This window comes from Ctenocephalides felis, unplaced genomic scaffold (assembly GCF_003426905.1).
Source record: "Ctenocephalides felis isolate EL2017-DRISC unplaced genomic scaffold, ASM342690v1 CF-g0.4_SCAFFOLD_01170, whole genome shotgun sequence".
Classification (NCBI taxonomy): domain Eukaryota; kingdom Metazoa; phylum Arthropoda; class Insecta; order Siphonaptera; family Pulicidae; genus Ctenocephalides; species Ctenocephalides felis.
The window spans coordinates 2,874,285-2,886,543 of record NW_020537324.1 but is presented as its reverse complement, the minus strand read 5'-3'; the positions used below and the strand labels follow the sequence as shown (position 1 = coordinate 2,886,543).

Sequence of the window (12,259 nt, the reverse complement as noted above, 5' to 3'; positions counted from 1 at the left end):
CAATTTTAAATATCTGCTTTGAATCTATCCGTTTTATATAATTGGCTTTATCATAATCAGGCAAATACGGGACATGCAAATAAATAAATAAATAAATAAATAAATATATATATATATATATATATATATATATATATATAAGCAGCACATATACCAACTCGGAACCAATTAAAAATATTTATTGATAGATATAAAATATTTTTATTAACTATAAAAATGCTGGTTTTATATGAAAAGAACAGTTATGTTAGACATAAATTTACTTATGTCTTTGTATATGTCATTATGTTAGTAAACCTGGGTGACCTATGGGTCTTGATTCGAGCTTACATACACATAAACATATATACAATCATAATTATCATTGGCTAATTTATTCGGTACTGATAAAAATTAATTAAACTACTCTAAGTATTTCCAATTCTCATAATTTTACAATTTGTGCTTTAATAGCATTTGACATATCAATTATATTTTATAAAAGTCTTGCTAAATAATTAAATTTTGATATAAGATTTAATTATCCACAAACGTATAATTGATATAATTTTAAATCCCTCCCTGTTTGGTAGTCGTTACGCATATTTTCAACGGGAGTACTTAATAAAAGTTATTTTTTGTTATCGGAAATTTTGAAATAAAAATCTGTGTTATCATTTTATTTTTTTCGTTGCTGTTGTGTCGGTCTGCAACATATAATCATTTAGTAGCTTTTCGCTAAAGCGCCAGCATGATGCAAAATAAATCGAAAAAAAAGTTTTGTATTGATGAAATCGCTAAAACGTGATCTCGAAAACAGTGCACAAGAATGTTTCAAAATTAACATCGGTCTTCGATCTAATGCGAATAAGTACTACCTTTGAGATGCCCCTTTATAATATAAAATACACACACACACACACACACATATATATATATATATATATATATATATATATATAAGTCGATCCAATAATATTAAATAACTACTTTGAATACCTCGGACGTGTTCACAAATTATTCAAATAGTTTCATATAATGTCTATAATTGGTGCTCTAATAAAATATCATATAATAATATGAGAAATTTATTCATTTAAAACTTGCATTGTAATTGCATATAATTAGATGTTGATATTTTTTCATAAAAAAATTCTAATCCAAACGCACAGAATTCTTTTTGATTGATATAAGATATTTAACTTCTAAGTAAGCAACTAGCGTTGTATAAATTATTAACAATATCAATATACCTATATATGACAATCTCATTAAATTCATTGCAATTAATTACAAATAGTTTGCATATCTTGATACATCCAAAAACCTTGCAAACGAAAAATGTATATTGTACCTATGTATATATATTTTTTTTGAAACCTTTAATTAGTGTTGAAAATAAATTTGAGAACCTGCAAGAAAATGAAAAAAAAACAATATTATGTAAAAACAGTCATTGTTTTATATGTAATATTATAAGCTCTATACGTTTTTAAAATCAAATTACTATTGAATATAAATAAATTGATTTGTTTGCTCTTTTTAATATATTAACTTTTGAAGCAAAATTACTGTTAGACTATTTATTAAAGACCAAATCTCCATCTCTACATCATGAATTTTCGAAATCAAAAATCAACCACATACATTTGAAATCATAATATTAAACATAATTGTTTGTACTTATTGCATTTGTTACAGATTGCGAGTACGCGATCTCGAATTACATAGGCACAGGCGTAAATACAGATGTATTTATGAATGGAATTACGATTCCACGTTTTTACGATTGTTAAAAAAAACTGTAATAAAAACATAATTGAATGAATTATGCATATGTAAAAGGCGCGTCTGGACGAATGCACGCTCACGGGTGAATGGGTTTACTTTACACTCTGCTCGGCTCACTCTACTCAAATGCGAGAAACCGAGAAACCGACGACGACCGACTCTCATACCGATATTAATTAATAGCATATATATATATATATATATATATATATATATATATTACCATGTAAAATATTTCTAGGAAGTATTGTGGTGGGAGGGTTTAAATATAAGATTATGTATATTTTTCAATTCCGCATTAAAAAATAAAATAAGGAAAATTGACCCCAAAATTTAAAAAAAATGTTAGGTGGACAACCTAACAAAAACAAACAATTTCTTGAAGTTAAATTATAGCTTTTTCATAAGTTTAGAAAAAAAATAATCGAAATTTAGTGAAAAGCATTCATTGGCTGAAAGTGAGATGAAAAATTATTCGATTACTAAAATGACTATGCAAAATAGAGATTTGTGTTTGAAAGGTAAAATGTAGGTTGCATTTTGTTTTTACAATGTAAAAAAATAAAATTAAATTAATTTTTCCAAACATAAAAAATCTCTGAAAAATAGATTCTGTCTGATTCTCAGCCACAATGAACGTTTATAAATTTCACAGAATTGGTCATTACGTTTTGAAAGAGTATTGTCACTATCATGACACAATATATATATATATATATATATATATATATATATATATATATATATATATATATATATATGATATTTACGAAGTAGAGAGCTAATTTGAAACTCAGCGTTAACTATCCGAACTACTCTATTAATGACTAGTTAAAATTCAAATCCGTGAAACCTCACACTAATTTCTATGTAGAATGTGTTTCTACATCTATATAATATTGTGTATATATATATATATATATATATATATATATTCCTGCGAAATATAGGTATCCAGCAATCCTACTATTTAGATTTCCTAGAATATATATCTGTGTATTTAATCAAATCTTAAAAGAACATTATGTATACCTAAACGTAACAATAGAAAAGAACATCGTATTTATAAATGTATATATACATCATGTGTATATATATATATATATATATATATATATATATATATAAATCAATTGATATAGAGTATAGAACCCCATAAGGTGATTAGTCATCTGTCTTTTACTCTTCGCTATCTACGATCTAAAATGTTTTTGGTTTGGCTTATAAAAAATGTGTTTTACAAGAAACTTTTTTCAGAGAAAAAGGGAACTTGTCAATAACAAAATAGGATTTTTTATACGTCATAAACTGTCCGAATTGTTTTTAAATAAATTATGCTCAGGCGAATACTTCACATAGAAATGATATTCATTTATGTATATGTAAAATTTCTGATTTGATGTTAAACATATATATATATAGTATGAAAATAGTGAAAATTTTAATTACTAATTAACAACATTATGCCAGCAGCTAATAATTGAGATCTAGCTGGTGATATTCATGGAGACATTGGAGTTATTTTACTTATGTAGATACTTATGATGAGCTTATTAAGGTAGTATACATACCTTAATTGAGGAGTTAGGAAAAAATATCCATTATCCAAACTCCCAATATGTATATAGATTGTTAATAAATTGTCCAAACAGATTCATTTATATTTTTAGCATATATTTTGATCGTGTACCTTCATTGGTGTTAGTGTGTATTTTTACGTTATATGTCTAAGACTGAAAACGTGTTTTACAAACAATTTTTTTATATGTTTTATGTGTGTAAGATATTTTTTAGCCTAAGGCTTAGAATGCTTTTGAAAAAATATTTCTCTCTTAAACAAGTTTCGTGGGTATGCGCGCGTAGGTATACGAATGCAACTCGTATGGGTATAAAGATGAACACATAAGCAAAATATATATAAAACACACACATGATATGTACACACCTATATATAAATATATGTGTATAATTGATTCGGTAATATTTAAACTTGTGTTTTAACGTTACAGTTTCGATTATCAAGTTTAAAGCTTATTTTAATTTTCAATATATAAAAACTTTGAGGTTGACAAATGAACTGGAATGTTTATATTTTTATATACTTATATATACATACATATATATATATATATGTATATATATATGTATGTATGTATGTATATAATTATTGTGTTCATGTAATATAATATATATTACTATTTGTGTTCATGTATTTGTGTTTGTGTTCCAAAACATTGACTTTAGTGATTATAATCAATAATTTTAAAAACTTGTTGGTTTTTATTACTATTGGATCCCTTGTCCAAAGCTCTATATATAGGTACGTCTGTATATGTGTGTTTGTTCGTGTGTGTATAAATAAGTAGATGATTAAAATCAATTTCAATAAAGATTGATATATTCGACTGCATAATAACCGTTTCGATATGCAAATTATTTTGCAGCCTTGAGATGCAAGTGATTACCTAATTGTACAAACTGATGATTTCACAAAGTCATTGCCATCTGTGAGTTGCTATATCTATAGGCGATGATAATGTCACAACTAAACTAATATAATTGATTTAGGTTAATATTATAGAGAGATGTAAAAAAACAACAAACATGGTGTATCGAAATAAAATTAATTCGTACAAGAGGTACGATTTTAAACCTTTATAAAAATAGAAGAGTATGGGAAATTTGAAGATTCAGTTGTTTACTGTACTAAAGTGCACTGGGAAAATCATATAAATTTTATGCATTTTATGCATTTAATTTTCTAGCTATTTTATCTTAAGGACAGGTGCATATATTATAATATTATATATATATATATATATATATATATATATATATGACTAAATCGAATGCCTACGTAACTATTAATGTGGGTAACGATTTTTAAGGCGCGTACCTCGTGCCATTTTTAAGTTCTATATACGATCCAAAGACGTACCATAGAATGTCGCCTTACTACTTTTATAAAATCCACTTCAGATATGTTTAGACATATGTATATATATATATACATATATATATTATGTAATATATGTATATATATATATATACATTTGATACACCTTAAGCATACGACTTGGTGTGTACACATGAAAAAAATCAATGACACACATTACTAAAAACCTGAATTTCAAGATAGTTGACTATCGCTTTTTATATATATATATATATATATATATATATCTGTCTCAAAGGTCCAGAAATTCACGTGGAAATGTCTAGTGCCTCTGGCAAATCATATCCATAGTTTATTCTTATCTTAAAATTTGCAATCAATTTATACATAGGTATATATAATTTTGTATTTTCGATTTTGTGCATTTTCCGTCTGATTAGTATAATTTATATATAAAAATAAATAAATAAAATATATTTATATGTATATATATATATATATATAAATATATATATATATTATGAACTAGTTATATTAAAGCCGAAATATTGTTGATGGAAAAGTTTCAACTTAGTTTAATTGTTTGTTTACTTAATTTTTTTCTCGGTACCGAAAAATAATTAAGCCATTACCCTTAATATTTTTTATTAATTGGAATTGGAAGTACATTAAGTACTTCCAATACTTAAAAATGAATGATAATATTTTTTACAACTTTTATAAACATTATTGGTATGAAGTTTATTGATCTCTCTAGATAAGAATCTGGGATAATATTTATTATTATTGATAACGGCTTATATATGAAAAAATAAATAAACAAATATAAATATTTGCCAAAATTAAGTTTATGATTATTGAATCATAAAGTTACGTTATAAAGACTTAGATAGACGATTGATCAGTTTCAAATTAATTCATGTATAGTTCTGATTATATATATATATATATATATATATATATAAAATGTAGTGTCTATGCACATATAGTTATTCTTGTATGTGTTTTATATGCATATGTTATTTATATTTGTGTGGGTATAGGAATAATTTAATTGCGATTCTCGAGGTCGAGTTGTAAATATGATTGAATGGCAAAGCATATCTGACTATTACTTAACTTAGCGAACGCGCTTACTTAATACGTATTAATATTGATATATATATATATATATATATATATATATATATATATGTGTGTGTGTGTGTGTATGTTTATAAAACAAAATTTTAGATTAATCCGTTCAATTCTCAATAATAATTTTCATCCATTTCATATAACTAATACAGATCATTTACATTCATATAATAATTCTTTCAATCTATCAAATACGCACCTTAGTGTAATAATTTTAAATATTTTATTGATATTAGGTTTTATTGATATTATATTAAGTTTTATATCGTTCACCGTGTTTAGGTAGTTTTTCTTATTTTTTAAATAACTAATAACAAATAAATCTTTTAAATGATTTTTAAAAACAAAAAAAGATATTTGGAGACCCTGTGTGTATGTATGTAGTGCATTTTCTGAGGAAGGTTTTTCCATAGTTTTATTTTTGACAAGTCTTAAATCAGTTTTGATTTTTTGTAATCACAAACTTGCAAAAATAGAATTTGCAGAACCTTGTTTAATTTATTTCAATTTGTTCAATGTTAATGAACTTAATTATCTTCTCTACTTTTTGATAATTATCAAAATTTAACTGTTTTTAAATATGGTTTTAATATTTAACTTTCTCACTTTCTTTTTAATCATTGTTCATATTTTTAGTTCTTAATTTATTTACAAGTTTTTTTAAGTTGTTTGTCACGATTGTTTAATTTTTAATTTTAACGTTTTCTGCGGGTTGATATACATTTTTTTATTTTGTTGTTGCTATATTTATGCAATGAAAATATTTGTAGACCTATTTCATTACCCAAATATAATCAATTTTCATTGCCACTTAATCAAGGTAACATCACTAATTAGTTTAGTATCACATTATTAAGAACAATATTGGTTTTTTTCACTGGATTGACGTACTACTTTTTATTATTTAATTAATTAGATTATTTAACATAAAACATCGATTAGAGTTAATAAAACACTTGAACTTTTTTTCAATATGTTATTTACTTAATAAATTCGTTTCCTCCATATATTTATAAATTAATACATTTATAAGACTATCATGTACACATTTTTGGACAAAAACAATTTACGATATATACACATTTTGTATACATGTACACGATATTACGGTACATGTATACATTTAATATACATATAATATATGTAAAACGAATTAACAATACATATAAAACAATTAAAAAATTATATTATAACATGAAAATTACCATATACATATATAGATATAAATACCTATATTTGTTTATATATATATATATATATATATATATATATATATATATATATATATATATGGTTGTTTGATCGTGTAACACTATTTTACATACATGAGGTATACATTTTCTTATGATTATCCTAATTTTAAGTACAAATATATTTACAATCTAATAGATATTTTGCACGAATTTATGTATGTACGTGTATACACATAATGTATGATTGTATACAAATTTATCATTCTCTATATTACACTTTTCCTCAATATTTTATGTTTTATGTAGAACTTGGTTTTATGTTGAATGCATTTACTTGTTCAGCTCTTGTACCGTGTTGATTGTGTGAACGCTTTCAAACATGTATGGAAATTCATTTATTGTCGATCAATATATTTATACATATGTATATATTTACCTAATTTTTATTGTTGGGACAATTTGTAGTTTAGTAAAAGAAAAGGAAATGAAAAATAATATAAATTTATTATTTATGGCAGATCACTCGTCTAATCAGTTGTTAGTTAAATTACTGATATAAACACTTGTTACTTAATATTTTTTTAATAATTTTTAATATAATTGAAGAAAGGACGAGCCAGAACAATGTCGTTACTTGTATTTATTTAATACATAAACGTTAAAAAGTGCCCACACAAGATGATTGAAGTCTGAGATGAGTAAGAAATATTTTATATATATATATATATATATATATATATATATATATATATACAGACACACATACATCATATATTTGCAAATTTTTACAAAAAAATAATTTGATGTTTGTATATATGAATTTAAAAAATTAAAATATTGATAGGGAATTGATAAAATTAACTAGGCATATTAAAATTAAAATACAATGAAATAGGATTAAAGTAATTGAAACAGATACTTTTCATATTCATATATATGTATGTATATGTATATATACTATATGTATTATACTTATATATCATGTATGTGTATATGTATATATAAATAAATGATAGTACATTAGTTCCATTATCTCACCTTCATATGTAGCTTAGTGTAATATGCTAAACATAACTTATTATTATTATACCTTGTACGTTTATTTCAAATTTCACCATATTTATATATGTATTATATTATACCTTGTACGTTTATATTGAATTTCACTATATTTACACATTTATTATATTACAATTTCTTTTTCGCACATTACCAATTTTTTTCTATAGATACGTTTAGCATATGTGAATACAGTTTGCATATTCTTCAATTTTTAATCACTTTGGTTTTTGAACTTTTATGTATTGACATATATTTATAAATTATAATATTTATAATCATAGGTCTAATATATGACTTTGTGATATTATAATGATTTTGTGATAATAAAGATGTGGCAAAATGGATACTAATATCCAATGGATTATATTTTTTATATTTTGTCTATCACAATAGATTTTTGATACTATTTGAGTCTTTGCACGTTTTTACACTTATTCAGAAATAGAATTTTGTAACACTTTCTGTAATCTTGCATGCTCATTAAAGTACATAGGTTGTGAACCTCTTTCGATATACTGCCAATCACATTTTTTACACGCCTTGTTTATTTTCATTTTGTTTGTTTTTTTTTTACTTTTAACGACTATTTCTTCGTCAAGACGTTTTGTTTTCGCACTCACGTTGTCATTTATAACATCGTTCAGTCACTAATCAGTCACTTGAATTTATGTCCCTAACTCACGTATTTACACGTCCTATGCTAATTGCCAGGACTCTGCGCTTCCGAATAACTAGGCTCGAGGTTCTGCTCTATGTGCCTGCTGCCGTCTTCGAATTTATGAACTAGATTGTGGCCTAAATTGTGTCCCAGGTTCTGTCCCATGTCGTGCCCTTCGAACTTGTTGGCCATTTCGTGGCCCAGGTGCGACACGCCGTGTTCCAGGTGTCGTCCCGTGTCCTCCAAGTGCCTTGCGCCTCCGCCTCCGCCGGGCATGTCCTCGTACTTGTGGACCAGGCTGTGGCCCAAGTTCTGGTCGTAGGCCGCGTTGTACACGAGACTTTCGGAGACGTCGCTGCCCATCGTGTTCGGGGGCGTCATGCGTTTCTCTTTTTGCCGCCTGGAGACATAGAAATGATATACCATATTAATCATTTTAGTCGCTTGCTCCGGTTTTAATGCGATTTTTGTACAGAATTATTCAGTTACTCACTCTATACATTGACAATATTCAAAAGCCATGCACCAATCAAACAACAAAATTAGGCCAAATATAAAATCTATAAATTACAATCAAGTTGTAGATTCGTACGAGACTAAAAATAAATAAGAACAGAGAATTATATTCTAATTCGTCTTTCCGAAGCGAGAACTTGCAACTAATTAATCACAACATCATTTTTACTAATAACTTCTTTCATAATATTTTATGATCATATTATTTTAATTGCACAATTATTTTGTAATGTAATGTTTCTTGTTTATTGTCATTTTTATTATTTATAACTTTATTCCAGAACATTTATTATACTAATAATTTTAGTTTAAATTTTTGCATTATAATATCGATTTTTTTTTATTTGAATGAACTTTTATTATTTGATTGGGAAGATGCAGTGCCAGCAGATAAAATTTTATCGCTAGTGTCATACCTAGCTATGGCAAAATTATTAATATTTATAATAGGTTTGAACTTTGATACTTGAACAGCAAATATCCTCTAACAATAAGCATAAGTATTTTCGTATTCTAGTTAGCATTTGTAAGCTTTAGAATTTTCTCATAGTCAATAAATAATTAAAAAACGTATAAAACAGGTAATAATAATCAAAGCTATTATGCCGATACAGCGTTGGCATTAATAACGATGATATCTAATTGATTAGTTCGAACTTTGACTTGTAAACAGTAAATTTATTTCTGGAAAATGCATGCGTCTGAAGGAAATTTCACTTATAGGAATTATTTTCTTGTGAGCAATATTCAATTGTACTGAGTACGCAAAACTATAAAGTATATAATTCATTTTCGCATAATAAATTGATGTTATATTTTAATTTCCGTCGTGGAAATAAACAATTTTGCGATATATATATATATATATATATATATATATATATATATATATATTATTTTATGAAGATTTACTAGTTACTTCATATTGCTATAGTAATAAATAAAAAATAAACTGTCCAAATGGCAACATTTTTTTAAACTTGAGAGCATTACCTGTTACAGAACCAGACTCGAACGACTTCTTTCTCCAGCTGTAGCCCGTCCGCCAAGTTGCTAATTTCCTGCGCCGACGGTTTCGGTTGCTTGTGGAAATGATTTTCCAGTGCACTTTTTATTGAAACCTCTATCGAGGTCCTTTTCTTTCGCTTTCTGCCTTGCTGGGCGATTTTGTCTATATTTGTGGGACTGCCGTTCGTCGAATCTGCTTCTTGCAGCCATTTGTCTAACAATGGCTTCAGTTTACACATGTTTTTAAAGGACAATTGGAGTGCTTCGAACCTGCATATTGTCGTCTGCGAGAAAACGTTTCCATATAAAGTTCCTAACGCCAAGCCAACGTCGGCTTGAGTAAATCCTAATTTGATTCGCCGCTGTTTGAATTGTTTCGCAAACAATTCCAAATCATCACTAGAAGGAGTTAATTCATCTTCAGATGTAGAGAAGGTAGAAGGATGCGACAGAGATAGATCTCTGTTTAAACCGAAATCTCCACGATTTAGACTCAGGTCCCGTTGGAAACTTAAATCTCCGCTCCTATTTAACGATAAGTCGCCTCCGCGATTTAAATTCAAATCGCGGTTTAGACCGATATCTCGATTTAGGCCAAACTCGCTCCTATTGATTCCGAGGTCTGTGGATCGATTAAGGGACAGATCGCGATTTAGGCTGAGATCCCTGTTGATACTTAAATCCCTATTAAGAGACAAATCTCCACCTCGATTTATACTGAATTCCCTGTTTGCATCTGCTGTCCTGGACATATAATCCGGCCTGGCAATTTGGTCCCTGTTGACTTCCCTATTTAGACCGAGATCTTGACCCAGATGCCTGTTTTCGTGATATCCTTCAGTTTGTGTCCGGTGAAGATGGTAGTTGGAAATAGACGGGTGATTGTAGATTGGCCAGTTGTTGTGCATACTATGTATATTTGTATGCATATTGTGAATATTCGTATGTATATTATGAATATTATGGATATTATGAATATTTGTATGGATGTTATAGTTTTGGGGCTTGATGTCCTGCCAATCTGTATTTTGATATAGATTTGGCGATTGGGATAAATTCCCGTGGGCGGCCAGGTGGGTTTCCATTCGATTTTGTGCAAGATGCGGCTCTAGTCTATTCTGCGATAAATTCGAATCGTGCGGCGACAGATTGTGTTCCAACCTGTTCTGGGAGAGGTTCGCCTGCGATAGGTTGACGCTATGAGGCGACAAGTTGTGCTCGAGTCTGTTCTGGGATAGGTTTTGGCACAGGTTACCATGTGATAGATGAGATTCCAATCGGTTTTGGGATAGGTGAGCGTGAGCATGGGCCAGTCCTCCGACGCTGTGCGGAGACAGGTTCTGCTCGGAACGGTTCGCCTGTTGCGCCAAATTTCCGTGCGAGTGAATCGGGTTACTGTACATGTGCTGCTGTTGGCCGTATTTCGAATCCGAATTTCTCGGCGAATTTGGATCGTTCGAATTGCTCGATGGATTATTTTGATTTGTTCCGTTGGGGTTACTGGCGCCACCAGCGCTTGCGGATTCTGACGGATCTATTTCAGACATGTAGCCCGTAGACATGATATTATTTATATTTCTGGTTAATATTTTCAAACTTCCGTTTATGGTCCTTTTATAGATCGCAATCGACTAGACTAGGTTTCTTATTGGCAATTCGTACGATATTGAAATCTTATTTAGAGGTTTATTTATACGTTTCATTTATATTATTTCGTTATGTTTCGCGGGAAAAATTACTTAAGAAATTTTTAAATATTATATACTGTAAATAATATGTTCAAATTTTGATTTTGCCACTCCCGTTATTTTGTATAAAGATACACGCTTTCAATTTATATCGACTGATGATATACTTAATTTGTAAATCAATTATTTATCATGAATATATCTGCACTTACAAGGTTTTGAAGATGTCAAAATAGAAACTAGAAATTATTTTTCAAATGACACGATATCACTATTTCACTTTAACCATGAGAACACAATACAAGTACAAATATTTTGTAATAATGACTAA

The 12,259-nt window shown here is 27.9% G+C and overlaps 1 protein-coding gene across 1 annotated transcript; it reads right to left on the bottom strand.

Moving 5' to 3' along the window:
- Positions 1-8,535: 8,535 nt before the first annotated feature.
- LOC113366449 (GATA zinc finger domain-containing protein 14-like) lies at positions 8,536-11,994 on the bottom strand. The gene is made up of 2 exons (XM_026608048.1): positions 10,226-11,994; positions 8,536-9,116 (listed from the first exon to the last, which is right to left on the bottom strand). The coding sequence occupies exons 1-2, from the start codon at positions 11,800-11,802 to the stop codon at positions 8,759-8,761; spliced, it is 1,935 nt and encodes a 644-aa protein (XP_026463833.1). The 5' UTR covers positions 11,803-11,994; the 3' UTR covers positions 8,536-8,758.
- Between the last annotated feature and the right edge of the window lie 265 nt (positions 11,995-12,259).

Bases quoted from the DNA above. Each gene is read 5' to 3' on its own strand.
- LOC113366449 (XM_026608048.1), bottom strand. From the start codon at position 11,802: ATGTCTACGGGCTACATGTCTGAAATAGATCCGTCAGAATCCGCAAGC. The intron at 9,117-10,225 runs GTAATGCTCTCA...CTATGTCTCCAG, and splicing joins CGAGTCTGGTTCTGTAACAG to GCGGCAAAAAGAGAAACGCA.